Here is a 26,359-nt window from a genome sequence, read left to right as displayed (position 1 = left end):
AAATTTATTCCACAAAGTTTCAATATTTTAATCTTGATTTAAAAAAAGATTTAAATTCAGATTTCTCTCTCTATTGCTATATATTTTTTATTTATTTCAATCATTCCCGGTAAAACTCATTTATTTCTTACAAGGCTCTGTTAACTTGAAAATATATTTTTGCTGCAAAAAACATAAATTTTGACACTTCTACATACACAGTTTTTGGAAATCTGGCAAAAAGGCCGAAAGTAACGTTTCGTCAACGCGGCAAGTCATTCTCATGAAATTAAAAAGTACGGATTGTATATTTTTTAATGGGCGGTGTCATCCCGAGCAAAGCAAAATATACAAGTGGCGCCGCGGATAATATTGAGTTTCTCTATGTATATACATAAGGGAGCGCATACACGAGAACGGTGGAGACATCACTTCAAAAGAAACTTTTCGAAAGATACAATTCTCGTAAAACATGGTGATCATTCGCGTTAGCTATACCAAAAGATAAAAGAGCTTTACCGATGTTTTGGAAATTTTGTAATCACGATAACGGCTGCTGGCGGAACGTAAATCCGCTGAAAAGCTTTGTTAGCAAATACTAAAAATGGTTCGTCAATTATCTCGATGGACTGTTATTTTTTTTAATGAGCAAGGCTCATTAAAAGAAATTATATACATATTCATATAATCGCCCTGAAAATCATAAGATATTTTTTCCAAAGCAAGAATTTCAATTAAATTATATGAGCTGTAAAATATTTCAAAATTAGAAACAAAAATATGAACAATCTTATATGTCTTTCTGCTGAAAAAGTATCACACTTAACAACTTAATTAAAATGAACAGAAAAAAATATTCAATAAGAAAGTTCATTGTAAAATAGACATAAATCTTTGTAATCTAATTTTCTCTAGAGAAATTATACAATAGGATGACATATTTAACAGTAGTAGCTTCCCACGTAGATTGAATGGTTCTTTTTTTGTAACCATTTTTTATAGTACCTCGATGACACGTAACGGATTTGCTTGATGAATACTATCTCCAAAGATGCGTGCCATATATGTATACGATGCGGCTACTACGCTTTTTTTCTCAAGCCTTCGACTTAATCTTTTTCCTTCCAATTGTAATAAGCCATTTTTTTCGCTTAAGCAAAAATTAAATTATAAGAAATATATTGAATCCGAATTGCATAGAAGAATATTATTAGTTTAATAAATAATATATATAAAAAGATTTTTTTTATCTTTAAAAAAAGAGATTTAAAACTTTAATTTCCGCAATTAAATGCACTTGTCTTCTGCATAGCGTTAACGCGCAAGTTTTTTTCAACTATGACGAATGTATGAATTGTACCAAAACTGCATGATGTAGTACCGTTTAAAAGTACCGTCTTTGTCATTCGGTGTGTCTCGTGCGATACCGCGGGAAGACATTAGGGCTGTATACGAGATGAGAGAAGATATGACATCTCGGCTTGACAGCTGGCGGCGACGTAGGATCCGGTTCACACGATGTTTCGCTCTCCTCTCCTCGCCTTTGTGATGAAATTTCATAAACTCCGCAAAGATATGTGCCTTCTTATGTATTTTCTTAAAATTGTACATTTTTAATAATTTATTCAGTGTAACTCATTAAATATTTGTAGATTCTATTCATCTTTAAAATAAACATTGACTGCAATGAATTCATATCGGACATGCATTCTTTTATTATTAAAAAATAGTCTAGAATTTTATTTATTTCTTATTCCTTGCTTTTTTATTTTTATTATATTTTTCATCTTACATTGAAATAAAGAGTTTGTCAAAGTCTAATTAATATTTTTAAAAAATGTATGTGTATGTTATTTCTTTTAACATTCCATGATGGAATTGCATTTTTCGTGTATCACGGATATTTACATGTTTCAATGGTTGCGACGTATAAATACATGAATCAGTATTATTAACAATATAATAGTGGCTGTATAAAATAGTAAGCGGAAAAATACATTATCTCCATTTATTTCGCTTCTTTAATAGACCCACGTTGGCGAAAGCACATATACATTCAATCTCTTGTATCTTTTCTTTCTTTCTTTCGTTTTAATCAGTCATATTATTAATTGTCATCTTACGCAAGACGAAGAAAAAAAAAGTGTAAGATCATATAATTATGCAAAAGAACTTTTACTACATAATTTTTTTCTTACTTACGTCCTACTTATATTATTTCACGATAAATCGCCATTATTTCCTTTCAACTCGTCTATATTTCTTAGAAATCATCGATTGGCATATATGTATAAGTCGAGGAAACAGACGATACGGTAGTGCCGACGTGACGACGCGACGTTTTGCGTCACCGTAGATTCCATTTATCCTTTCGTTTGCATTTGTCGTAGTCCTCCTTTTCGCTATCCGTCCGTCGTTCTCGTCGTCGTCGTCGTCGTCGTGGTCCACGTACGACTTGACAGCCATAAAGACGACCGCTCGACCGACATCTGGCCTGACGCGCGCACTTTGTAGTCTCCTACCTATGCGTAAAAAGAGGCCCGCGCATCGTCTTCAGGCTTTGCTGCTGTACAAGGATTGACAGAGCGAATCGTCGGCGCTCTTCCCGCACAGAAGATACACAAAATATATTCCGGCCCGTTACATCGGCCCTTTGACTTTTGTCTGCGTTCGTGAATTCTTTGACGAGTTTGAATTCGATCGTCCTTTACAATATAAGGATTTGATGACTCTGCAAAATTCGAAATTTGTTTCGCAAACTTAGAAATACATGTCTATAAAAACACGAGACATTTTATATTATTTAATACAATTTTATATTATTTGTATTTTACAATTCTCTTGTACAGGATTAAATATAAATTAAGTTCGAAAAAAGGATTATAAGTATAGAAAAAAAATAAAGATATAAAAGATCGAATGGCCGCAAAGAAAACAACCGGCCCGTTTGAAGTTTTCGATAAAACGGAATCAGACGTAGCGGAAGAAACGAAAGACAGTATATTCTCCCTCTCTCTCTCTCTCCTATAGACTCTCCCTAGAAATTTATAATTTGAACCGCCTGTCGGCAGCTAATTTCCTGTTCGACGGAGGCGTGTCTATGGCTACAAGCGCTTTCTCGCGATGTTAACCTGAGCGGTTGAGAATTCGGTCGAGAAAGGAAGACGAAGAGAAGGAGAAAGAAGGAGAGCTGCATGGACCCGAGATCTTTCCTCCGCTTCTCTTCGCACTTTTTTCGAAAATGGTGGTCGTAGTACTTCATCGGTCGCGAAGCAGCTGCCAGCTACGGCCAAACGTTTCGAAAAGAAATGATAATAAAATGATGTATGTCGCAGCTGTTGAAAAGACACTTGGCGGTACACTTTTATTTTCATTATGTTTTTTTAATGTTTCTATATGATATTCATTCATATGCGTCTATATTTTTTTTTTTTGCGAAATATGTATACGTACATCACACGGAGAGTTTTAATTATTAAAATAATTTTCAAATAAATCTTAATTAAAACGTCATTTGAGATAAAAAGTATGTATGCAAAAATCCTAACAAGTACAACTTTAAAGCTTAATTAATAAATAGACCTAATAATTCTATAATTTACTAAAACTAAATATTTTATTAAATTAATTAATTTGACGATCTATATTAAGTCCGTATCGTAGAAATAAATGTTCTCCACGTGGAGAGAAGGAGGTCGCCTTCTCTTCATTAACACATACTTCATCTCGGCGACGCATAATGAATCAGGCGTTCATATATCAGCTCGCAACAAACTCTCGCGGTGTTTTTTCAAGAGGCTTGATTTATTTGCGTCGAAGAGCATAGGGAAGAAAACCATTCCAAACTGGTGTCGAGGGGAAGCATTTTCGGTTCCAAATAAGAGAAGGGGGGCCATCCGCGACTCTGTGGTTAACTCCCTCGATCTTTTCCATGGACCAATCGCGAAAATCGAGACAATAACCATTGTTATATGTAGGCTTGCATCCCCTGAAAAGCCAGGGTGTCTTTTTTCGAGTTTGATCTGCAACGAGGTCTCCGTTGAAGATCACAAAGATCGTGCATGACTCTTTTTTCGCGCACGGCTAACAGAGCGCATCCCTCGAAAGAGATAGAGAGATAGAGAGAAAGAGAGAGAGAGAGAGAGAGCAAGGCTGGCCCTTTTTTTCTTTCCTTCTCGTCTCCTTGTCCAGAGAACGATGATACGCAGTCGCACAGGGGCGGCGCTTTGCTTGTCCAAACGAGCCGCGCACACCGCCGCCGTCGTAGTCTTCGTGCACCGTACTTCCGGTAAGAGAGATTGCGGCGTATAATTTTTCAGAATCTCTAATGCGTCGTAAATTATATATCCGGCATCAAAGCACAAGAAGAGCGACGATTCTCTCGATTTATCTCGGCTCACAAAAAAATTGCAGCTTATTTTAATCTCCAAAGTTGTTCGGATTGTCAAAATCGGTGTGTTTACAATTTTCCAAAGGAGACAAACACAAAATTAATGAGATCATTCATCTTTCTCGTATAGTAATTGAATATGACTTTTCTATTAATTATTTGGTATAATATTTCATATATAATGATATATATTTTTAAAAATATGTCAATTTTTTATCTTAAGAAATGCATACTTTAACAATCGCGCGAAAAAACGTAGATCCGAGCGGCTGATATTCGGCGAAGAGTTCCGGTCCATGATCGCGTCGATTTCTCGAGAGTTTCGTTACTCTCTGTCCTTCTCGCCGTAACGAAAACGTATGAGCTTTCTTTGGCTCCATCGAGCGCATCGACGCTGTCGACGAGAAGCGGTCGAGCGCGCCTATTAGTGGCCTTCGCGGTATCATAAAGTAAATCCCACAAAAAGTCGCGCGGGTGCTCTTTACGATCTCATCGTTTTCATGGGAGGCGCCGATGGCAGAGGAGGCCAAATTTACTACTTCCACGTTCCGATCTATTTTAATGGCAACGATGACTTTATCACTTTGTCGCGTATCTGTCGATGTACGTGGAAAAACTAGATATTTATCGTGAATCTTTTTTAATTGTTTAAAATTTTAATACCTTTAAAGAATTGCGTTCGAGAAATTCGTTTGTTTATTGGTCGTTAACAGGGGTTGCTCGGCATTTTTTTTTTTTTGACAGGAAACATATAATATTTTAGGGTTTATGAGGGAGGTACGCTCAATTATGAACGCGAGCTTTCTGTCATGCTGGCGCCAGCGGGGCGAGATGAATTTTCTCCGTTTCTGAATATGACTAAAATCGTGTGCAAATTTTGAAACTCGAGCTAGATTGGCTCTCGAAAGTGTCGAAAAGAATAGACGGATATACTAACAGTTTCTTTCTCTCGTTATATGCATTCCTGATCACAGTGCATTAGCGTAGTTGCAAAAACATTAACAAAAATGTAACGCTACAAAAGAGGAAAAAATTTTAAAAATTCAACTAAAGATTACATGTCCAGTATATGATAAAATTAAAAATGCAACTCGTAATGAATATTTTTTAGCAGATTTTCTTTTCATAAAGAGATTAAATTTCGTTTGTATATATTATCATAGATGCATTGCTTGCTGGTTTGATAATTATCGTTTTTAAAAAGATATTTTAATTCAAGCATATACACTTAGCATGTATGCTGTCAATAAATTCGCACAACTCTGTACGCAAAATGTAGTTCTCGCAGATAGAGAAAGCTTCGTATTCCTATAAATTCTCGCAAATTATAATGGGCATGAGACCACTTAGGCCAACGTGTACGACAGAGGCAAACAGCTGTTTCGTTGCAGCGACGAAACGCACGGCAGCCGGTCGCGCCTGTCTTCTCGTGATCCTCTACAGCCAAGTCAGCGTCATGCACCAAATGTGCAAGTGCGGTCTCTTCGGTGACACCTGCTTACAGATGTTTCAGATATCATAAAACGACGCCGTCGAGCGATCCAAGTAATCGGTCCCGCGCAATTCCCAATCGTCTACAATTCCCTTGCTGTGCATATGTATGTGTGTATATAAATCTATAGCTTGCAATAGCTGCAAATAATACGATTTAATCGAAAGAATGCCTTCATAAAATCTCTATTGTTCTCTAAATAAAAATTTACGTTTTTAATGTAATATTTTAATTTATGATTGTATAACATAAATTATTCTCTGATTTTGAGACGCTACATATTTTTTTATTTTGATGGATAAGTGTGTACATGTATATATTTATATATATATGAGATTTCATTTCTTTAATATCGTATGTGTAATATATGTATACTTTTCTTTATATCTTTAACATAATCATTTTTAAATATATAAATATTATATTTCATAGTAAATTATATAGATATATAAAATCTGATAAAAATTCTACGCTACTTTACGTTTCATACCAGATAAAAGATTTTATGAAGGAAATGCAAGAGTCTCTCTCCATTACAGTTTGGGTGGAGTTATCTGACATTGGACAAGTGGATGCACCTGCTCAACCATAGAACAGGTGGATGCTGCCATCCAATCGCTGAACAGGATGCAAGTGACCAATCGGTATATTTGTAGGATCTTAAAAATGAAGTGTCTTAAGTGTCTCAACCGATACTCTAAATAAGGAGGAAAAGAAAAAATGACGAAATTGTAGACTTTTCACAGATGATAAATTTGAAACAATTTTTCTAAAAGATTCCAATTTTGAAGAAACTTATCGTATTTTTAATTATTTACAAACATAATATAGCTCAAACACTTTCTTTTTATTCATTTTTTTCATTTAATCGATTTTTCATTTTCGTTTTTTAGTTTTTCGTTAAAAAAAAACAAACTGTTTGTTATGCTTATATTTCTGGTACGTAAGAGGATACGATTATCGTTCTATTTGCCGTTCGCGTACAAAAGGATTGTCCTGAAAAAGCAGCGATGAATCTTTCGTCGAGAGGATTTTCTTGAATGAGCCCGCGGGGGAGTTTCAGTAGCGGGAAGGACGAGAAAAAAAAAAATAAAGAACACACTTCCATGATGTGCAGAAAAGTGTCGCGTGTCCGAGATGGTTCTTGGTTTCCAGGACTCAACAATTGTTCGCCATCAAATGAAACTTGTGAGTTATGATGAGAAGGTCGGAAATGGCGGATGAACTTACCGGAGCAAAAAATATAGTTCTGGTCATAATCGGCTTGATTTTTGAAATGCCATTTTCTTTTTCAATTAGTCCAAGTCTTCTCTAAAAACAATCGGCAAATTTGCATGTATTGCTGTGATTATGATGACGGATCGAGATTACATTCTAAAAAAGGATATTGATGAATTCGATATCGCAGCTTTGTTCTGATAGAAAAAATACATAAGGTTCCACGTTTTTTGATCTTTGATTTTCTTGTCAGATTTGACAAAATACAAATATTTCGTAAAATACTATAAAAAAAATGACTCGTCCTTTCGGTTGATTTCGTCAGATTTTCCAGTCTGCGAACTGATCGTATACTGATAAATAACAATTATTTTATTCTTATAATTTATGTGCTATCCTAATTGATAGTCTCTCATACTGTATAAATGAAATACTAGGGTAAAAGATTAAACTAACTGATTCGCCACACACCGAGCCGTATCTATATCTATTAAGAGTCGGCATCTTTAATTTTGTTAGGGTACAAGGAACGAACAAAAAATCTTGCGTGGGATGCGCACGATACCGCCGCCATTTCTGCCACTGTGATGTTCGCGGAGGGGGAGATATTGGGTTATAACGTTCGAATTAACGTTTTTCGTGGCGGGGGGAAGGGGAGGGGAGGGGAGGAGGAGGAGGAGGAGGAGGAGGAGGAGAGGACACAAGCCCTACATCGACGGGTTACGGAGTTTCCTGAATCCAACTGTCGCACAAACGTTAATAAAAAAGGAACCCATGGGCAGCTCTCAGAGAGAGGGCTCCAACGAATCCCTCGGGGGCTCCTCAGCTGGAGGTCTCATCGATGCGAGAGTTGCTCTAAACTTCTCTTGTTCCGCTAACATCTATTGTAAACTTTTGTTCCTACAGATGTACGGTCCACGTAACGTAAAACTTTGGTATAATGAAATTCTAGTGGTGATCAAAATGGCGCAGACGGAAACGTTTTTCTTACATAATCTCACAATCTTTCGATTTTGTTAGAAAACTATTATTTTATTATTTGAAAAATTTTTCAAAACATTATTTGCGATCTTTTCCGCTTCCAAAAAAACAAAGAGAATCACATAAATTGCTTTCCATGTGTGGATGAATCTGCGATTTATCGTCTGATATTTTCTTTTTCGTACGGTTAAGTATCTCTTCGTCTCTCACTTGAGAAAAAACGTTAGTTTTTGAAGCCAAGATTATTTATGAAGTTTTAGGTTGAAAACATAACATGTAGACATGTGTGCATTTTTATCTCCATTGTTTTCTATTCTCAGAAGAATTTCTTCCACATATGATACAACCACTCGGATTGTAAAATTCAAAGGATCCGCCCGACATTCAAGGAATAAAGATAAAACAAAAAAAAAAAAAATAAAGTAAAATAAATTCGATTTGTTGCTTCCAATAGGGTTCTTCGAAATAAAAAAGATTTGTCGAAAAATCTTTTTCCTTTTTAATCTTATTCGTTTTCGTAAATTTTTTTTAATATTTCTGAAACATGCGCGGAATTTCAATAAAAAAATTATATACTCTCGTAAATAGTTTTAAAGATAGCAGTCTTTAAATAAAGTTGTAATCATTCCTAGATAAAACTGGAAGGATGTAATATAAGATTGGAACACTTTTAAATATTTATATATAATATACCAACAATAATTAGATATTAGTATCCAAAAACATATAGAAATTGCAAAGGATTAACTTAAATTCTTTAAGAGATTAGGTCAACTCTTTATGTAAGATTTCCATTTTCTAATTTTTGGCATATAAATATTTATGTTTCCAATGTTTTTATATCAAGCTAATCATTACGTTTGTAGGTATATCTGTGTGTGTGTGATTGTTTGTACACCTTTTTAACAATTGTACAGTGTATTAAAAAGAGATAATCATATTATTGTAATGCGATTTCGCATTTAACTCTTTGATGTTTCCGCAATCGAAATTTCATGACCTTGTATAGCCGAGTCTAATGAAACGTAATTCAGTCCCATGCACCTTGAGAAAGCGTCGTCTGGTGAACAGATGTCTGTCAGATTTTATTCATTAGGAAAAAAAAGTATACGCTTGCTCATCGTGTGACATCGGCCGCTCGAACGACGGCGAAATCTAAACGTCGCTAATATTCTTGCAATAAAGAAAAGAAAGCGAATAGTCTTGAATATAAAATTACAAATTCATGTCAAGAGTTTAATTGCAAATTCTGAAACTCCCTCTCTCTTTCTGACTCAACAGTAAAATAGAAATATTACATTAAAAAGTTATTCAAGTTGGAATATATTTATAAAAAAAAATTTGTTATCAAATTATTTTGCATACATAAAAGAAAAAACTGATAAAAATATTGCACTATTAACATAGTTGATATCGAAAACCTAACATATATTTTTTAAAAGAGATAAAAAAAAAAAACGATAGTCCTTTTATGCACAATAGCATTCCAAGTACATAGATGAGATACATATGTATATACAGAGATATCATGTTAGCCTTCAAGTGATAATCTGCAAGGACGGAAGTGCAGAAAAAGACAGGACGATTTGTTTAGTTTTCATCTTTTCTTTGCCAGCATCTCTCGTTGCGGTGTTAAGAAAATAGTTTCTCGAATCGCGAGACCACCCTCATCGTTCGCGACACAAATATCGCACCGATTATTCGACAATATCCGGAGCGGTTGTGTCGTACACGATACTCCGAAGTCGTAAAACTTATCGAGTTAATGAAGATTCGAGAATAAATTCTTTTGCAATAATACAACAGTTGATCCGATTTTTGAGAGTTTCTTTCCGTCAAATTTATTCTAATTTTTTATTTAATATTAATTTTTATACATTGAGCGATGATATCTTAAATATTTTACGAAATATTCTAGTTCGAGTCTTTAACGTAATTGTGAAAAAATAAAAAAAAAAATAAATAAATTTAAGGGCAAGTAATAATGCTCGTTACGTTCTTTTGTAAACATGGTTAAAATACGCGACAACATAAATAGATAGTACGGGAAATAACAGAGAGAAAGTCTCATTAATGTAGCTGCTTATTCCTACAACGGAATAGAAGAATTGAAAAGGAAATATGCAATCAAATCTTGCGAAATCTTAATTTTAAGAAGAAATAAGAAAGAGAGAAAATTCAAGATATATATTTTCTCTGTTTGATTATATAAATTCTTTGAAAAATATATCTTTATTATGTTTTTTTTCTTCTGCGCTGCACAATATTTAAAAAATTTATGAGATAAATTTTTTAAATGTTGCATAAAGAGAGGAATATTTATTACAAAATGATAGTTTGGACGTAACACGCAATAGATGCGACCAGCAAATCTAATATTCGACAGGTTTTTTCTGAAAAAAATGCAATGGGAGATGCGACAGATGATTGGGCAGTACCAAGTAAACAATTTTCTCTCGCAGTCTCAAATCGCCACGATCAAACACCTGTTAGAGGTATTGCACTTGTTGCTATTCGAGAATTTCATTTCTTGTTCCTACCTACCAATGGCCGAGGCGCCATTTTCTTTGACACTCTTAAAACGGGAGATGTTACCACCAAATATCCGGAGAATAAATATCATTATTATTTTATTATTATTAGCTTTTTTTCTTCTTAGATTCTTTCGAAATAATTTCTATTATAATTATTATTATCATATTCCTAGTTAATGTACGATACATTCGTTGCGCTCTTTTGCAAAAATGTTTCTTCAGCACTTTTAACGCAATTTTAACGACAATTATACATTTTTCTCTATACATCATAAACGTCTTTTCAGAGACGGTTCTGACTCCTTATTAGCCTGCATACGAAAACAATTTTTACCCCTCCATGTAGAAAAAAAGGCGAAAAAAAAATTGCAAGTTTAGAGAGACAACTGATTGGATTAATGTATATAAAAATTTTTATTTTTGTGCTATGTATGCATTTTGTATTATGTTTACTATACATGTAGGTATTTTTATGCTTAAACTTTTATGTCTGTACCCAGGCATGCATTGCACTCCTCAGAACCGATCCTGTGTCTTTTCACGAGCTAACAAATACAATATTTATGTCAAAAGCCATAACCATATGTTATGTACGTGTAATGCTAAAACAACCATAAAGAGACAAATCTATGGGCGTATCTTATATAGGGAAATGCCAGATGTACATAAGACAAAGACAATATAAAAAAAATAAACGAAAGTCACAGACATATCTAAAGAGAAAAAATTTTATAGTAAGAATGTAAAAGTAATGTTTTTCAACAAATTATTATAAATATGAAAAATGTTAAAATTTTCTTGTATACTTGCATGGGAAACCGAGTTGCAAATGCAATTTTTATTTATTATATGTATGTATATATATATATATATATATATATATATATATATATATATATATATATATTCCTATACTTTTTTAAGACTACTCGTGAAACTTAATAACATGTAAAATTTTTGTAATATTTTATTAATTAGACTGATCAATCTGTCCTTTTTGCTCTTTCTTGACAAATTTGGACAGATTTAATGTAGATAACAAAAATTAATTGTCCACAATGTGCCGTCTTTGATAATAACAAATGTAAAAATATAGATATATCGATTACTTTACTGCCAGATTCATCCTGGACATTAACAAATTCCTCATTAATGAAATGTTTGCTGATGTATTATAGGGAAAAGAAGCACATTTTAATTGCGAGTTTTTTTTTTTTATTATCTCGGATTACTTTCAGGACACCCATTAAATTCGTCGCATCCGCGAGGATGAAACACCTTATCTCTTTTACGTCACATTTCCGATGTGAAAGAGCACCGACAGGGACGCTTTAATCTGCAACAGTCCACGACGTCAAGATGCAAACGCAATCTCGGCGATTAAACTTGCACGCCGGCACGCGCAATTAAAGCCACGTTAATATCGTTAAACGGCGCGTACCCGGGACGGGTATCGCGCGCAAACGTGACCATCAAGAGAATCAACGAAGGTCAGTATCCTAAAGTTGTAAAGTTCAAGTTAAGTTTGGATGATTGACAAGTGTGTCGAGGGACACACGATTTTCTTGTACTTTAACGCGCGATGCTAATCTCGCGAGCTTTCAGACTTCTCAAAACATGTCCTCGAATAATAATAAAGCTTAAAGTTCTGTCCTGAAGAAAACAAAACGGTCACGCTGCAAAATTAAGTAAAAAACTAATTAATTATAATTAAAGATTAAAAAATTTGATCCAAGAAGAAAATTTGAAAAATTATATAAGATGTGTGTCTCTCTAAAGCTAGAAAGTTAGCGCGAGTTTATTTCTTTGATCAGCATTGGGTATTATTTTGGTATTTGACCGCGTTATTTATCGGCCTACCCCTATTGGCGATCTGATTTTCGATTGGATCATCGCCAGGACGCAACTTACGGTCGTCTTGATTCCCGGAACGCGGACGAGCGGCGAATATTCATTCGCTAATACCGTCGCGATATGACGATTGAATTGTTTAGAAAACAAAGTCCCTAAGATAAGACCAAATGTTTCATGTTACAATAAATTTCATAAATTTGAGCTACAGTTATATAGATGTAGGACAATGAATGTGATCTATTTTATTGTCGCTCCGCTTCGATCGTCCGAAATAGCCTTTAATCGATCGATTCTCTTGATCGAGATCAAAATGACAACAAAGACTCATTTCTTCTAACCCTCGTGACCAAATAGGCGTGGCGTGGCGTGGCGTCGAACAAAATTGTAAATCACGGGCGAAACATAAGGGATGTGAGGGAAGCGCGCTCGCGAGAAAGTTGGAAACGCGGAATTTATAGACATTCTCAAAAGAGCTTTCATCCGTCACAACAAACACGTTGCGGTATATCCAACACGGCCATCCATCAGGCATGCCTCCGCAAATGATCGCGCGTTGTCGCATTAATTTATATCGCATAATTGTCGGCGATATTAATTTAATTTGCATTCGAGAATGTCAGCTCCGAGTAATAGATTCATTTATATAATTTTAACGTTGCGAACACAATCGATATAATAATTATTAAATAGAAGAGTCGCGAGAAAGAAAAGATAATATTTGATTCTAGTTTTTGCTCTTCTGTTTCGTCACGTTTTCGATTGATATAATTTGTAATATATAATGACAAAGTTAATGGTCCTTATTATTGCTTTCATTGCAAGTCTATGCAATTCATGCACATTGTCGATTTTGCAAAAAATTATTTATAAAATCGTGACGTTTCTTTATTAATTAAAATACTCGCAGTATGTATTTCTGTACCTCTCTCCTGTTGCTTCCTTTCTTCCTCGGTGGAATCGGGGAATGTACTTTTTACGTTGCTGTGCGGGCTTCCTTATTTTTGGCCACGTCGTAACTCTCATCTTACTTGATTTTTCATCCTCGCCCGGCTTCCGAATTGCGGGAGCCTGAAAAATGTCGATACGTCATTTTCCCGACACAGCATTTCGTGACGATTAAATCCAGACTCGCGTAAACTTCAGAAAAAGACGATAATCCTTTATCATACATTTTTTCACATCCTGTATATATTTTTATATACAAAATTTTAAAATATTAAGATTTAAGCCATGTGCACATATGTGTATTTTTGGCTGAAATATTTTACAAATACATATTCACACTTTTTGACAACTTCATCTGAATTCTTTATTAAATAATGTATAGTTTTGTAGTCCTTTCTTGTGAATCTCTAGTCTCACCTAGTGGAAATCATTATGAAATGTGACATTAATTTTGCCAAACAAGACATTAGTTTTTTCTTTTTTCCTTTTTTATATTTTTTTTATTTCTTTATCCTAAATGAAATAATAAAAATATATATATATTTTTTTTTTAATAAATAAAAGCAATTTTTGATGAGAACTTTTGTGTCTCTATTTTCCTCAATTTTGTGCAAGCATCTTATAATAAATGTAATACTGGATTTATTCAGAAAAGCATTATATAATGTGTGTTTAGAACAAGAGTTTCGAGGTAAATTTTCAAAATAACGAAAAAATTGTCAAATTTTAAGACATATTGGTATATTATTTTGTAATCAACGATAACTCACTTGTGGAGATTTTATGAAAATAATTAATGTTTCAGAAGAATGTTTCTCCATTTGAGATTTCCGCAATCGCGCAATCATAGTCTCGAGCAGCGTTGCATCGCCATCGCGGAGGAGTCTTTCGTTTCTCTTCGTTACTTTTCCTCCCCTCCTTCCCCACCTATCCCCCGCCACCTGGTCTATTTACATTACACACACACTGGACTCTGGACACGCACACGCGCACACATATGTATATATTTTCAATCTTCATATTTGCCCTCTTTCCATGGGTGGGGACAAAGTGATAATCGGGACCAGTCACACTCGTCGTCGGAGGCGGGGTTCCTCCGGCGCGAGAAATCGTAGCGAGAGCCGAGAAACGGGGGCCGACGGGAGCTTTCCTCGTCGGACTCAGACGTGTAGTAAGATTCGGAGAGGAGAAGGAACGACGACGCGAACGCCGACAGCGATTGCGATATAAACGGAGTTTCGGGACATTTGATTGTGTGGATGACTTTTCGGCTCGCCTTTTTTTCGCGTCGCGGCTATCGCTGATAAAAAAAATCGCTTGAAAAAAATTTCAAACACACTCCGTGTGGCGCTGTAGAATTTGAGAAAAGTGATCCATTGGTTGATTTGCAGTGAAATGTATGCTGGTACGTGATTCGCGTGCTAGCGTAGCGGTGGATAGGTGGATGGTGCTGTTAATCGAGGAAGCCTGGTACCGCGTATCCGGCGACGTGTCGGATAATATAAAAACATCGTGTTACCCGCGGCGTGTCGAGCCGTCGTCTTTCGATGTGCTGAGGCAGCGTGCAATTGGAGGAGCAGCGGGAGGATGCGAGGAGCCGCAGCAGCACCGCAACCGGCGCCGGCGCCGACGTCGACGCCGACGCTACATCAGGCATCCCAGTGCATACCGATCCAGACCAATTATTACATGCTGCGTAACGGTGGCAGCAATGACAATGGCAGCATCGCGGCGCACGGCAGCGACGGCTGCAATTCCGCCAGTAATTCGCCGGTGGCGTGTTACGAGAGTTTCACGCCATCCGCGACGCATCTGATGGACCTTAGCGGTCCAGCGCCGGAGCAGCAGCAGCATCGTAATCTTTTACCGTCCGATTATCATCATCAAGTCACGGCTGGTTACGGTCTTTCGCACATTGTCTATAAAAATCTGGAAGACTCGAGGTACCATCATCATCATCATCATCACCATGACGTGTATTCGCCCGGCGGCTGTGGCGCCGAGGAAATGGTCGCTCCTGGCTCCGTCCAGTCGATCGGCCAAGGCCAGTCCTATCATCCCGTGGATGGAGTACCTGCTGTCATGGAATACAAGGCGGAGGTAATCAAGTTCAAGCCCGAGGTGGGTATGGTCGATCATGTCTCGAGGTACTGCAAGCAGACCTCGGACGTCGGTCACGTGACGGAGCCGTCGTCGTCGTCGACGACGAGAAACCATGGTGCCGCGAACGGCAGGCCGGCTGGCAGAAAGAAGAGGAAGCTCAGCGGCACCAGCAACAACGAGTCTGAGGGCGAGACGGTAGCCTCCTCGACAAGAACCAAGATACGCCGCAAGAACGGCCAGAGCGACGAGGAGACTCAGAATCAAAGGGCAATGGCGAATGTCCGCGAACGTCAGAGAACGCAGAGCCTCAACGAGGCATTCGCCGCGCTTAGAAGGATCATACCTACTCTTCCAAGCGACAAGCTTAGCAAGATTCAGACTCTCAAGTTGGCCGCTAGGTACATCGACTTCCTGTTCCATCTGCTCAGACGTAGCGGCGATAACAGCGAAAACACTGAAAATATAGGTAATTTCCACATTAGTATATATTAGTATATATCTCAACAAGTGTAATGTTTATGTTTTGATATACGAGGTCACATAAACGAGAACTCTACAAGAATGCGTGCTCGATGTGTATACCTCGGGAAATAAATCTACACACTGAAGATAAAATGTTATATAAACATGGATCGTATAGCACTCTAGAGCACTGAAACACCTTACGAGCATGATTTTATCCAATTACAAAACACATTTCTCTATTTCTGAAGCAAATTATTATCTCACGTCGAGTCATTAAGCTCTCTAAATATGCTTTAGTCCTTGATAATTCGCAAAACACATATCATATACACGATCTATGTTAATGCAACATTCTTTACAGTCGAACTTTCGTGTTCTCAACATTTTTCTTCTTCACACCTCCGTATTCTTCGCCCATTCTACGCTTTTTTCTCAACTACTTGTGCCTTTTGTGTATTTTGTGTCGTCGTGTGCGCGTGAAATTCGTGATATCGAAGATGGAGATGAGATACAAAGGTGGAAAAATAAAAAAATTGCTGGCGGTTTGTTCGCTTTCGATTTATTAAGAATACGGAGGCTCGGCTGTACTTATTTTAGTGTGTATAATGTGAGTAACCATCTTGCAGCAAAGGGATACTGCAAGCTTACGGTACCGACTGCACATTATTTGGAGAGACGCTCGAGGATTGTCTCCGTCGGCACCTCTTCCGTCGAGCGGTAGGTACGTGTTTACATCAGCCGGGGGTGACCCCGGCTTGTTTACAGTGCAGCATAATTAAACAGACTCCCGCCTGCGGATTCCTGTAATTTACACGCTATAGACGAGCTTTAGAGGAGCACTTACACGTAAGTGTAAGTGTGTTTTCGAACGAGCTCGCTCTTCATATTGCGCGTGTCTTGTTGCCTGTGTTTTTATTGTTTTCATAATAGTTACAATCAGTTGTAAATAGCTGCGTGGAGAGATTCTAGTTTTTAATATTTAAAATAATAAACACGGCGCGATATATAATTTATTATTATATGTAAGATATTCTAAAGTTAAACGTGATCAAAACTTGACCTATATAGAAACAATTTTATGAGTAGAAAAAAATATTATATAAACATTGGCCCCAAAAATGCTTTATTGAAAAATTATAATAAAAATTCGAAACGTAGCGACAATAGCAGAGAGAGAGGGAGAGAGAAAGATTCACTCTGTTGAGATATAATGTCGAAAAAACTGTGAAAGCAAAATTCTATCATACAAGAGTCATCTCAATAATACTCATGAAAAAGATTAGTTTCATTAAACTAAAGCAATCTCAGCTCATGATTTTACAAATTTGTACCAAAGATGAAAAATAGCATTTTAAAAAGAAAAATTAAACCAACATGTGTGTAACACGATATTAAAATATTTTTGAGAATCAATGTCTATGTAAAATTCTTTAATAAAATAAAATAAAAAAAAGAATAAATTTTTGACTATTAAGATTTTGTCCACGATAAACTTCATCACCCTATGAAGCACACAGACCTATAAATCATTGAACTCCTTCTTATCTCAGTTCGGAGAATGACATAAGCCATCCGGTACATGCCAAATAGCGCAATGATGCATCTATAACTCTGACTAACGATATCGGAACACTGTAATGGTCCAGAGCCGGTGCCGATTGGCCCGTCATATTGCCGGCTTTTGCGACGAGTTCGCGAGATGGAAATACATATCGTTCGCTTCTTTTATTCCGAACCGTTGCTTCAGGCCATCTCGCGCGTTACCACGATGTCGCTGCTTCCCTTTTATTTTGAAATTCGTACAGAATTATCGTGTAATATCTTTCTGCGACTTCTCCTCTTTTAATTTCTTCGCTGGCCCTCTTTCGCAATCTTCACTCTCCTATCTCTTTGTCGAAATATGGATCGAGGCTTCCTGAAAGAATAATGTGAGAAATAAATTAAAAAATTTCATAATTTTTATAAGAGATAAAAAGTTAGGTAATTGAAACTTTCATCTCTATACTCGATCAATTTTTTAACGATTTTTATACAAAATTATAACAACCTTTAATTTTTTACTCTCCTTAATACATCCTCCTCGACATTTCAGGTGTGTGGAAAGATTCGATATATTAAAATAAATTGCTACATTATTTTTCTTTTAACAATTTACAGGAAAAAATATTATATACTATATACACAAAAATAATATATACATGATCGACTAAATATAATAATGAGATAATAATGAAGCGCTGATAAAAATATCTGTTTCAGAAGAGAGAAGCGCCAGAAGTGCGATTTTGACCGCGAGGGATATCGCATCGTCACCCAGTACTTATACGTCGCATGAATTATCCTACGCTTTCAGTGTTTGGCGAATGAGAGACGATTGGAATTCGAATTTGTAAAATAAGCGACCCTGTTAGGATAACATATTACATTAAAGTTTAAGGTAAGATAAGCGAGAGAGAACTGCGAGACATTCGTAAATTTAATGTACGCCGCAAGAATATCTTGTTCATCAAAAAGATATAATACGCGTACAAGTACGATAATTTTGATATGAAACTAAAGAAATTAGAGATTAGGGAAAAAAAGGTATGAAATAGATGTTCCTGCAGCTTTACTATGCACGTAATGTTACCTCTCGCCGATTCTTTCGAAAATCATTATTTTTTATATAAAAATAAATAAATTATTATATATAGGATTGTGATCTCACCCGTGCGAAATAATAACATTCACGGCGTTCTCTTCCGGCTCGCTTTGAAATCTAATCGTGGCAGTTAATTCTGTCCCCGTTAATTCGTGGCATCGCCCGGCCGCTCGCTCTCGCTCGCAATAATGTATAAGCCAATAATTTACGTCTTCTCATCGGACTATTAACGGTGCGACAACTCCTTCGTGTACCGCATCGCATCGCTGCAAAGCGTGCTTATTAACCGACGCCGCGTCACGCACCTGCATCAATCAACGAAATTATCTCTCCGCGAGAACGACAACGATCGTGGCATGATGGATCTTTGTCCCTGCTCGCATGGATTTAAATTGGAGTGAAAACAACTGGTGTTGTTACGCAAGAAAATGAAAACGTTTTCTCAAAATTTCTCCAAGACTTTCGACAAAGAGCCTTCTTTATTCTTTTATTCTTCATATCGCGGGGTATATCTCGATAACAATAAAATACGACGGGTAATCGATTATTGCTGGGAGATTCCCTCACTCGCATTTCTATTCTTCGTTTTTGGCTATCTCTCGAAAGCACGTCTTGCAGCCCGTTAACGCCAAATTTACGAGCGTTTACTCGGTCTGTCCAAACAATCTTTTTGCATAGCTGATTTATTGAATCTTGAAGCTTCACTAAACTTGCCTTCGAAGCATTCACCGCGAACTTGAGTCGATAAACTGCAAATTTCATAACTCTTAACGTAGCAAATATTTTATATATATATATATTTGCACATATAAAGAACATTTAAAAATTATAATATTAGATTTAAATTATATTTAAATTATTATAAAATAATCCTGGCAAAATACAAATGTACTTTGCAAGTGAATTCTGCATATACAAAATATAAGATAAACTTTTGAAAACTTATCTCATCACATCACATACATATTATTTGACATAGTTGATCTTTGATTAAAACATTCGAAGTAATTTCGAACAAAAGTGGATTTAAGTAAATTTTTATGCGAAGGTTCAACTTATATAATTTAACTTTTTAAAAATGATCAATCGCCGTTCATTTATAATATATTTTACCGCAGAGAGGACGATCGCGCGTCCAGCTATATGATAATCGCCGGATTCGGGAGCGTCTTAAAGAAACAGTAGGAGAGAAAGAAAGTTAACGAGTAAGTTTGGCGCCCATCAGTCGGGCACAATATTATTTTTCTTTTTCTCCTAAGATGACAGAATTGCCACGACGGGCCTCTTCGTCGGCTTCTTCATCGCGTATCGTAATGTAAAGTATCCGTCGCGACTTTGCTACCAACATCGTGAATATTGCGAATGACTTTAGTTATTTTAAACCGGTCAAAGCAAACTCTTTCGGCCGTGTTTTTTAGCCTCTTAACGAAGATACGCCGCGTTAAAGAGCCGCTCTCCGACTCTTTATTACGGCATTGAACCATGGCAAAAAAACAAAGAAAAAAAAGCATGGCCGACAAGATGAAAAAAGCGCGCAATTTTGGCATGGATAGGCATAATAAAATCTCCTTTTTCTATTCCGAAATCATCGGGACCGAGCTAATCCTTTATTCTTCTCTCCATCTTTTTATTTAACAATAATAATACACGCAAGATGAAATGTCTTGCGCATCTTTTGTTTACACTTTCTCACATATGGCCAAATGTGACAAATGTGTAGTAGGAGAGCTGCGCTAATACAGAATTTCAATTTATAAAAGCCAATTGTTACGAAGCAAAATTAAAATATATACCACTTAGATACTTAGATAGATGAAAAAATGTTATGAATGTTGCTATATGATAAATCTTGTTAATCGTAAACACACACATTAATATTTGCATTTATTAATAAATGTCTACAAAGATTGTTTATATGTGTTTATATAAGCTTAATAGAGAATATAAAAACACGTAAATATAAAATAAGTTACAAATTAAAATATATCAATCTCATAATCATTATTTATATCAGCCTGTTAACTTGATAAAATATAAAATACAAAATCTTAGTTTAAAAGGAACAGAGGGTTTTTTTTTTAGTTAGTTTAGAGTGAAAAGTAATTTACATTAATAAATAGGAGATTTTTCTTACATTATAAAAATTCACGAGCAATTGTCGACGCATTCTTGATGATTGAATTCTCACAAACATTTTATATAAATTATAGGTATTTATTAGGATGATACGTTTTGTTAAAACAACAACTTATGGATTTTTTTGTTAACAAATTATTTTTAATAACACCGGCAATTATATCATCGCGAGAGAAGATGAAGGTTCTTTTCCGTATCGTCCTTGAACTGTCATTGTTCGGCTTGTTGTCTAGGCCTTCGTAAAGCGAAGCAGCTGTCATAGTCATTCTCGACGTCTTTCTTTTGCCACCGCTAGATATCCTACACGAATGTGTAGGATATCCAAAAAAATCGACACTTTCGACGGGAAAATCGCAATTTTTGCAATAAATCGGTTTTAGAAGAGCGAGATTATTTGAGAAAGACAGACAAACACTTTCAAGAAATACTATAAAGAATGGAATTTTAGTTTCCAACATTCGATTGTTAACATCATAATGTTTGCTTTCGACAAATCGACAATTTGACAAGACAAATTCGATATTCAGATTATCGTTTTAACGTTTATGAGATGAATTTTTAACGATCAATTGAGATTTAAGTCGGATAGATGCATCGCGCGGCGAAAGAGAGGACGTCGGGCGTACATCGAATTTGTTTTTGTAGAGCGGTGAAGAGCATTTCATTGGAGGGATTTCCCGAAAAGGCCCTCTCGTCGGGAGACGCCGAATGTTGGATGTGTGTCTTGGCTAATTGAATTCAAAGAGATTTATGGTCGGCACCGGCGCGTTGCGCGACGAATAAAAACGACAGAAGTGCGCGCGCGTCGCGGCTCTCCCGCTGTCGAAATTCCTTCTCTGGACTGTCGCCCTAGCCGAAACGTTGATAAATGTTTTTACCGGGCCAATTAACGTTAGCAGACTGACGAAGAACTTTAGCTTGATGATTACCGGTGCTAATCGCGCCAATTTTTCGCGCATCTGCTAGATCTCGGTTAATTGCCCGAGCAAGAGTAAAGCTAACTCGGACATGTTAATAATAACAATTGATGTATCAATAATATTAATATGTTTTAATTTGTAATCATATTTATATTTATGTTTTTTTCATATTTTCTATAAAATATGTCTATAGAAAGTTTTGCACTTTTCGTAAGAGTTTATGTTAATTTTTTACGTTTCAATTTATGCATTTAAATTTAATATTAATGTGTCAATAGTTAGTTATAATGTAACAAACTAGCACGTATTTCATAACATTTCCTTATTATTTATTGCAATTCGAAACGTCAGTATAGATTTGACTTGCCAAATAACAAGAAAGAAAATATATATGTATATATTTACAACAAATATATAAAATATTTGTACAAAATAAAAGAAATTTTACAAGCTACAACTGTTGTATAATCACAACTTTTTACGACTCAGTTTGAATATATTTTTTAGATAGCACAAAGGTATATACGTATATATAAAATGCACTCTTGCGGATACTTAACTTGCAGCAAGTGGCCGAATAATGCAATAATTTATTATTTCCATGCGAGCCCCGCGAGCGTTGTATGTATCACGAGTTAATATACATATGTATCTTTTTCTTCATTTGTATATACGTGTTACTATGTAACGGTCGTAAATAGCGTTCTGTAAATAGCTGCGTGATAGATTTTAACGGAGCTTTTGACGATGATATCTCGATATCCATTCCGTCGACTCGAATGCTATTCGCATTTTGCTTATTTATCCGAGCGCTCTTGCTCGCACATTTGTAATGTACAATATTTTTATACTCGCTGCGATAAATGAGAAAAGAGATGATGGAAAAAATATTGGAGTAAATGTTTCTTTCTTTCCGCTTTCCTTTAAATTAAGCCGCTCTTCGTGTCGTATATCGTCGTAGACAGATATTCTAAGAATTTTTCTATGACTATAAATTCTCTTTAATTATGAATATATTTTGTAATAATCTTGCGAACGCTTATGATGTCAAACACGCGTAACGAGCATCTGCGAAACACATAGACACTTTCGGGCTAAATTGGGAAATTTACAATTGAAATCGCAATTGTAGAAAAGAGGATACATCCGTTGTTACGTGAATGTGATGAAAGAATGAGAGAGGAGAAGAGAGTGAAGGAAAAAGATTCGATAAATAATTGATCAAACTCTATCCGAGAGACGACGGCGGCAGTCTTAATGGAATTAGACATGCCAGTGCAAATATTATTGCAAGCAACGGACCTGAACAGAGACGCCCAGCTCGCTTCATTCGTCGAAAGCCATGTCATTGTGTTCTGCCTGGACCAATCGTGTAAGATCAGATGGGATGCTGGCTTTCCTCTCCCCGTTCTATCATCGCATTCAAGGATGTTGAAGCGCGAGAATGAGAAATTGCAAGACGGTTTTATAAGCGTTTTGCTCTCTGCCAACTTGATTACTTCATATCGATATCTAAAAGTTATCGATCGAAAACTAATTGGACTCTAATGACTGAAATGTATTTTTCGTATACATTTTAACTTTTAATAAATTTTATAAATTTTTCTCTCTTAAAAAACAAGAGTTCCTCGCTTTACACAAATTAAAAATTCCAAATTTTAATTTTTTATAAATCAAAGATATCTTTCCGATATATATATATATATATATATATATATATATATATATATATGTATATAAATTCCAAAATTTTAATTTTTCGAAAGCTAGTTAATTTGGTTATATATTCAGTGGAAAAAATTATTGAAAAGATCAGATATAAAATTATACATGTGTCCGAGCTATTATACATATTTTATATTTATGTTAAAACTCTGTTATACTTGAGAAATTTATATCTTATTTTATTATTTTCATTAGCAGGTCAATGAGAGAATGAAGATGAAAACTTGATCTTTAGCTGTAAAGAAACTTAAAATTTTGTTGAGCAAATTCGTTAACGCAAATAAATTAACGCAACTTGATATCAATAACTATTGATAAAGAACATTATTACGCAAATAACATTGGGCATACAAATCTCCGTTTTGTATCGTAACGACATATTCGACACACATGATGTGTATATGTAATGACAAGAGTACAAAAAGCAACGCAGCGTATGTAACAGTGACATTAAACATTGAAACTCGTAAAAGCTGCTCGCTCCAGTATAATCGGCGTCTGGAGCCGCTGGAAGAATTTCCATCGACTTCGCGAGTTCGTAAATAAAACGTCATGCATCGTGCACGGTGGGTCGCTATGTTTAGTTTAGGCGCGGTTTCTCAGATTTCCAGGATCACCCCGTGAGAGAAAGTTAGACAGGTCTTCCATTACTGTTATGGCTCCGCGATCGCAATGCAACATGATCCTAATCCGATTTCCACATCGTGAAAATAAGTTCTTTTGATTTTGATAATATATTATAAAACAAATATATATGTATATATATATATATATATATATATATATATATATATATACTGTATATATGAAAAATATGATGAAAAAAAGCGATAAACATTGCGAGTAACATTGTGTGTTATTCCAATTATATATTTAATTTAATTCTTATTATAATTCGATGTAAACAAAAGTATTATGACTGCAATTTTTAGAATGTCGACTTCAGTTTAATTTCTCGCGATTTATTGAAAATGCTTTGTTATTGTTAATCAATCACAATCTTTATACATAAAAAATAATTATCTTTGCATCGTGATTGGAAGAGAAGAAAATGAGTTCTATGAGAGAAAAGAATCGCGCGAAAAAATGCAACAGTCGGAGATGTTGCCGAGACAAACACATGTTCTCTGTCTTTCCCTATTAAATTACCACAATCTCTGTCACTCCTTTCGTTTTCCTCGAGAATGATGAATCGCTCATCATTAGTACCAGTGGAAGAGTGTATACTTTTCCATCATCTGTTGTGCTCCATTTGCATACATATATATTTATATCTGAATAGGGCCAATCTCTTCCCTCCTTCTTCCGTGATGGCGCACTTATTCGTACACCACGACGAGTTTTATGCTGGTAGTAAACCGTTCCGTGCCGGATTATGACACTCTCCTACGATGAACGTGGATAAATACTGTGCGGGGAACCACCGTGCCGGGGTTCCGGTTCGAGTCTCGAGGTGATAGAGCGACCACGTGGATAGAGAGAGGCGTCGCCGCGGATAGAAATAGAAACGCGTGAAAATTCATCGTGAGGGATGACCAAAATACTTGCGTCTTGAGTAAATTATCAGCGGAAGAAATTATACAGAATAAAATAATGATGAATTTCTCTCTCGTTCTAGAAAAATTGATAATTACGTTACAATTCCTACGCTAAATATATATATATATATATATGATAAAGCTTTCTTAACCAAGTTAAAAGATCAATTAATTGTTAATGTGTGTGTGTGTATTATACATTCAAAATATATAATTTATATTTACATTCAGAATATAATTTATATACTTATTTAAATCTGTGGGGCTATAAATTGTAAAGAATTAAAATTCAGAAAGATGTATCAAAGTTCGCGCAGGTTTATTCTCACGTAATTAATTACTTGCTCCTTTTAGTACGAGAGATTTGCGGTCAGCTGCACAAAATAATCTGTCATGCAATTCTGATTTGCAAGTCATGCAATTCCTGATATAACTGTTTAACTTTCCGCGACTAATTGTTTTATTCTCGATGCGACAAGGCACGTCTTGTTAAATTGACAAATCAGGTCGTGCCGATTCTGGTCTCGATAAATCACTGTCGTGATACAAGCAATAACTTTTACCAGTCGGCGGACAGGGCGTAACACAAGGTTTCTCTCTTTTCTCCCGAAACTCGAACAAGTATCAGCACCGCGACACGAACGCGAGGCAACGCGCCGCTGGCAGCTCATTAAGCCGCGTAATGAGGTCGTCCCTACAGTTAATTATTTCGGAGACGGTTTTCGGCCTTTCTCTCGGGCTCTTCTCTTTCTATCGTGAAACATCGTTCCGTCCCACCCACCGGAGAACGAGGGCGTAAAACGATTCCACGAAGCATTTCAGTCCGGCGATTGACGACACTCTAAATCACCCTCGCGGGAGAGCCATTTCGTTCATTTCCGGTATCGAACGGATGCATAAAAGCTAGAACTTTGACTTTCAATCGTGACAGAAATGAAAAGTCGCCGGGCACAATGTATGGCGACGATAAATTAAGTAAACGTCATCTAAAACTGCATGCGCACGCAATAAAAATCTAAAAAAAAAAAAAATCATCTTTTGTAATTCAATTCTTCCTTTAGGATATAAAACGGATTATCATCATTTTTCTCGTGCTAAATTGAATAACTTTAGTTTATTTTCGTCTCATTGTCAGTTTTAAAATCAATCGTTTTAATAAACATCAAATATGTGCGACATCCTGTCGCGGACACGTGCATCTTATTTACCCAAGATTCGAAGCGAGACCAAAAGTGTCCTGGCGCCTCTCTCGATGATTTACACGTAAAGGGCGGGCGTTATGGACGCGGAAGGGTGTTGCCAGCAGCAGCGGAGGGTGAGATTACAGATGCGGCTTCTCAATGAAGAGAAAAGCGGCTGGCTGCGTCGCGACTTCCTTATTATTCCGTGGTCGAATAAATTGCTGTTTGCTTCTTTTGCGGGATGTTTGCTCAGATTA

General features: G+C 36.0%; 1 protein-coding gene and 1 long non-coding RNA gene across 7 annotated transcripts; one reads left to right on the top strand and one right to left on the bottom strand.

The window, feature by feature from the left end:
* Positions 1–1,310: 1,310 nt before the first annotated feature.
* On the bottom strand, positions 1,311–14,312 carry LOC126852419 (uncharacterized). The gene is made up of 3 exons (XR_007687826.1): positions 14,164–14,312; positions 13,371–13,516; positions 1,311–2,710 (listed from the first exon to the last, which is right to left on the bottom strand). It is a non-coding gene; the product is annotated as an uncharacterized LOC126852419 (long non-coding RNA).
* A 262-nt stretch (positions 14,313–14,574) lies between these two features.
* Positions 14,575–23,195, top strand: LOC126852408 (protein dimmed-like). Of its 6 annotated transcripts, none has more exons than XM_050597197.1 (3): positions 14,575–15,962; positions 16,588–16,678; positions 18,224–23,195. In XM_050597197.1, exons 1-3 carry the CDS (start codon positions 14,981–14,983, stop codon positions 18,294–18,296), a joined length of 1,146 nt encoding a protein of 381 aa, XP_050453154.1. In that variant the 5' UTR covers positions 14,575–14,980; the 3' UTR covers positions 18,297–23,195. The 6 variants fall into 6 exon arrangements, with proteins under 6 accessions (XP_050453154.1, XP_050453153.1, XP_050453157.1 ...); XM_050597196.1 differs by having other exon boundaries at positions 18,221–23,195; XM_050597200.1 differs by having other exon boundaries at positions 16,588–16,682; positions 18,221–18,367.
* The last annotated feature ends 3,164 nt before the right edge of the window (positions 23,196–26,359 follow it).

Source organism: Cataglyphis hispanica, chromosome 10 (assembly GCF_021464435.1).
Source record: "Cataglyphis hispanica isolate Lineage 1 chromosome 10, ULB_Chis1_1.0, whole genome shotgun sequence".
Lineage (NCBI taxonomy): Eukaryota > Metazoa > Arthropoda > Insecta > Hymenoptera > Formicidae > Cataglyphis > Cataglyphis hispanica.
Note: the sequence above shows the minus strand (reverse complement) of the source record. Positions and strands in the feature narration are given on the sequence as shown.

Coding starts and splice junctions, on each gene's coding strand:
- LOC126852408 (XM_050597196.1), top strand. CDS start 14,981: ATGCGAGGAGCCGCAGCAGCACCGCAACCGGCGCCGGCGCCGACGTCG. Junction 15,963..16,587: donor CGAAAACACTGAAAATATAG/GTAATTTCCACA, acceptor ACCATCTTGCAG/CAAAGGGATACTGCAAGCTT. Junction 16,679..18,220: donor GGCACCTCTTCCGTCGAGCG/GTAGGTACGTGT, acceptor TATCTGTTTCAG/AAGAGAGAAGCGCCAGAAGT.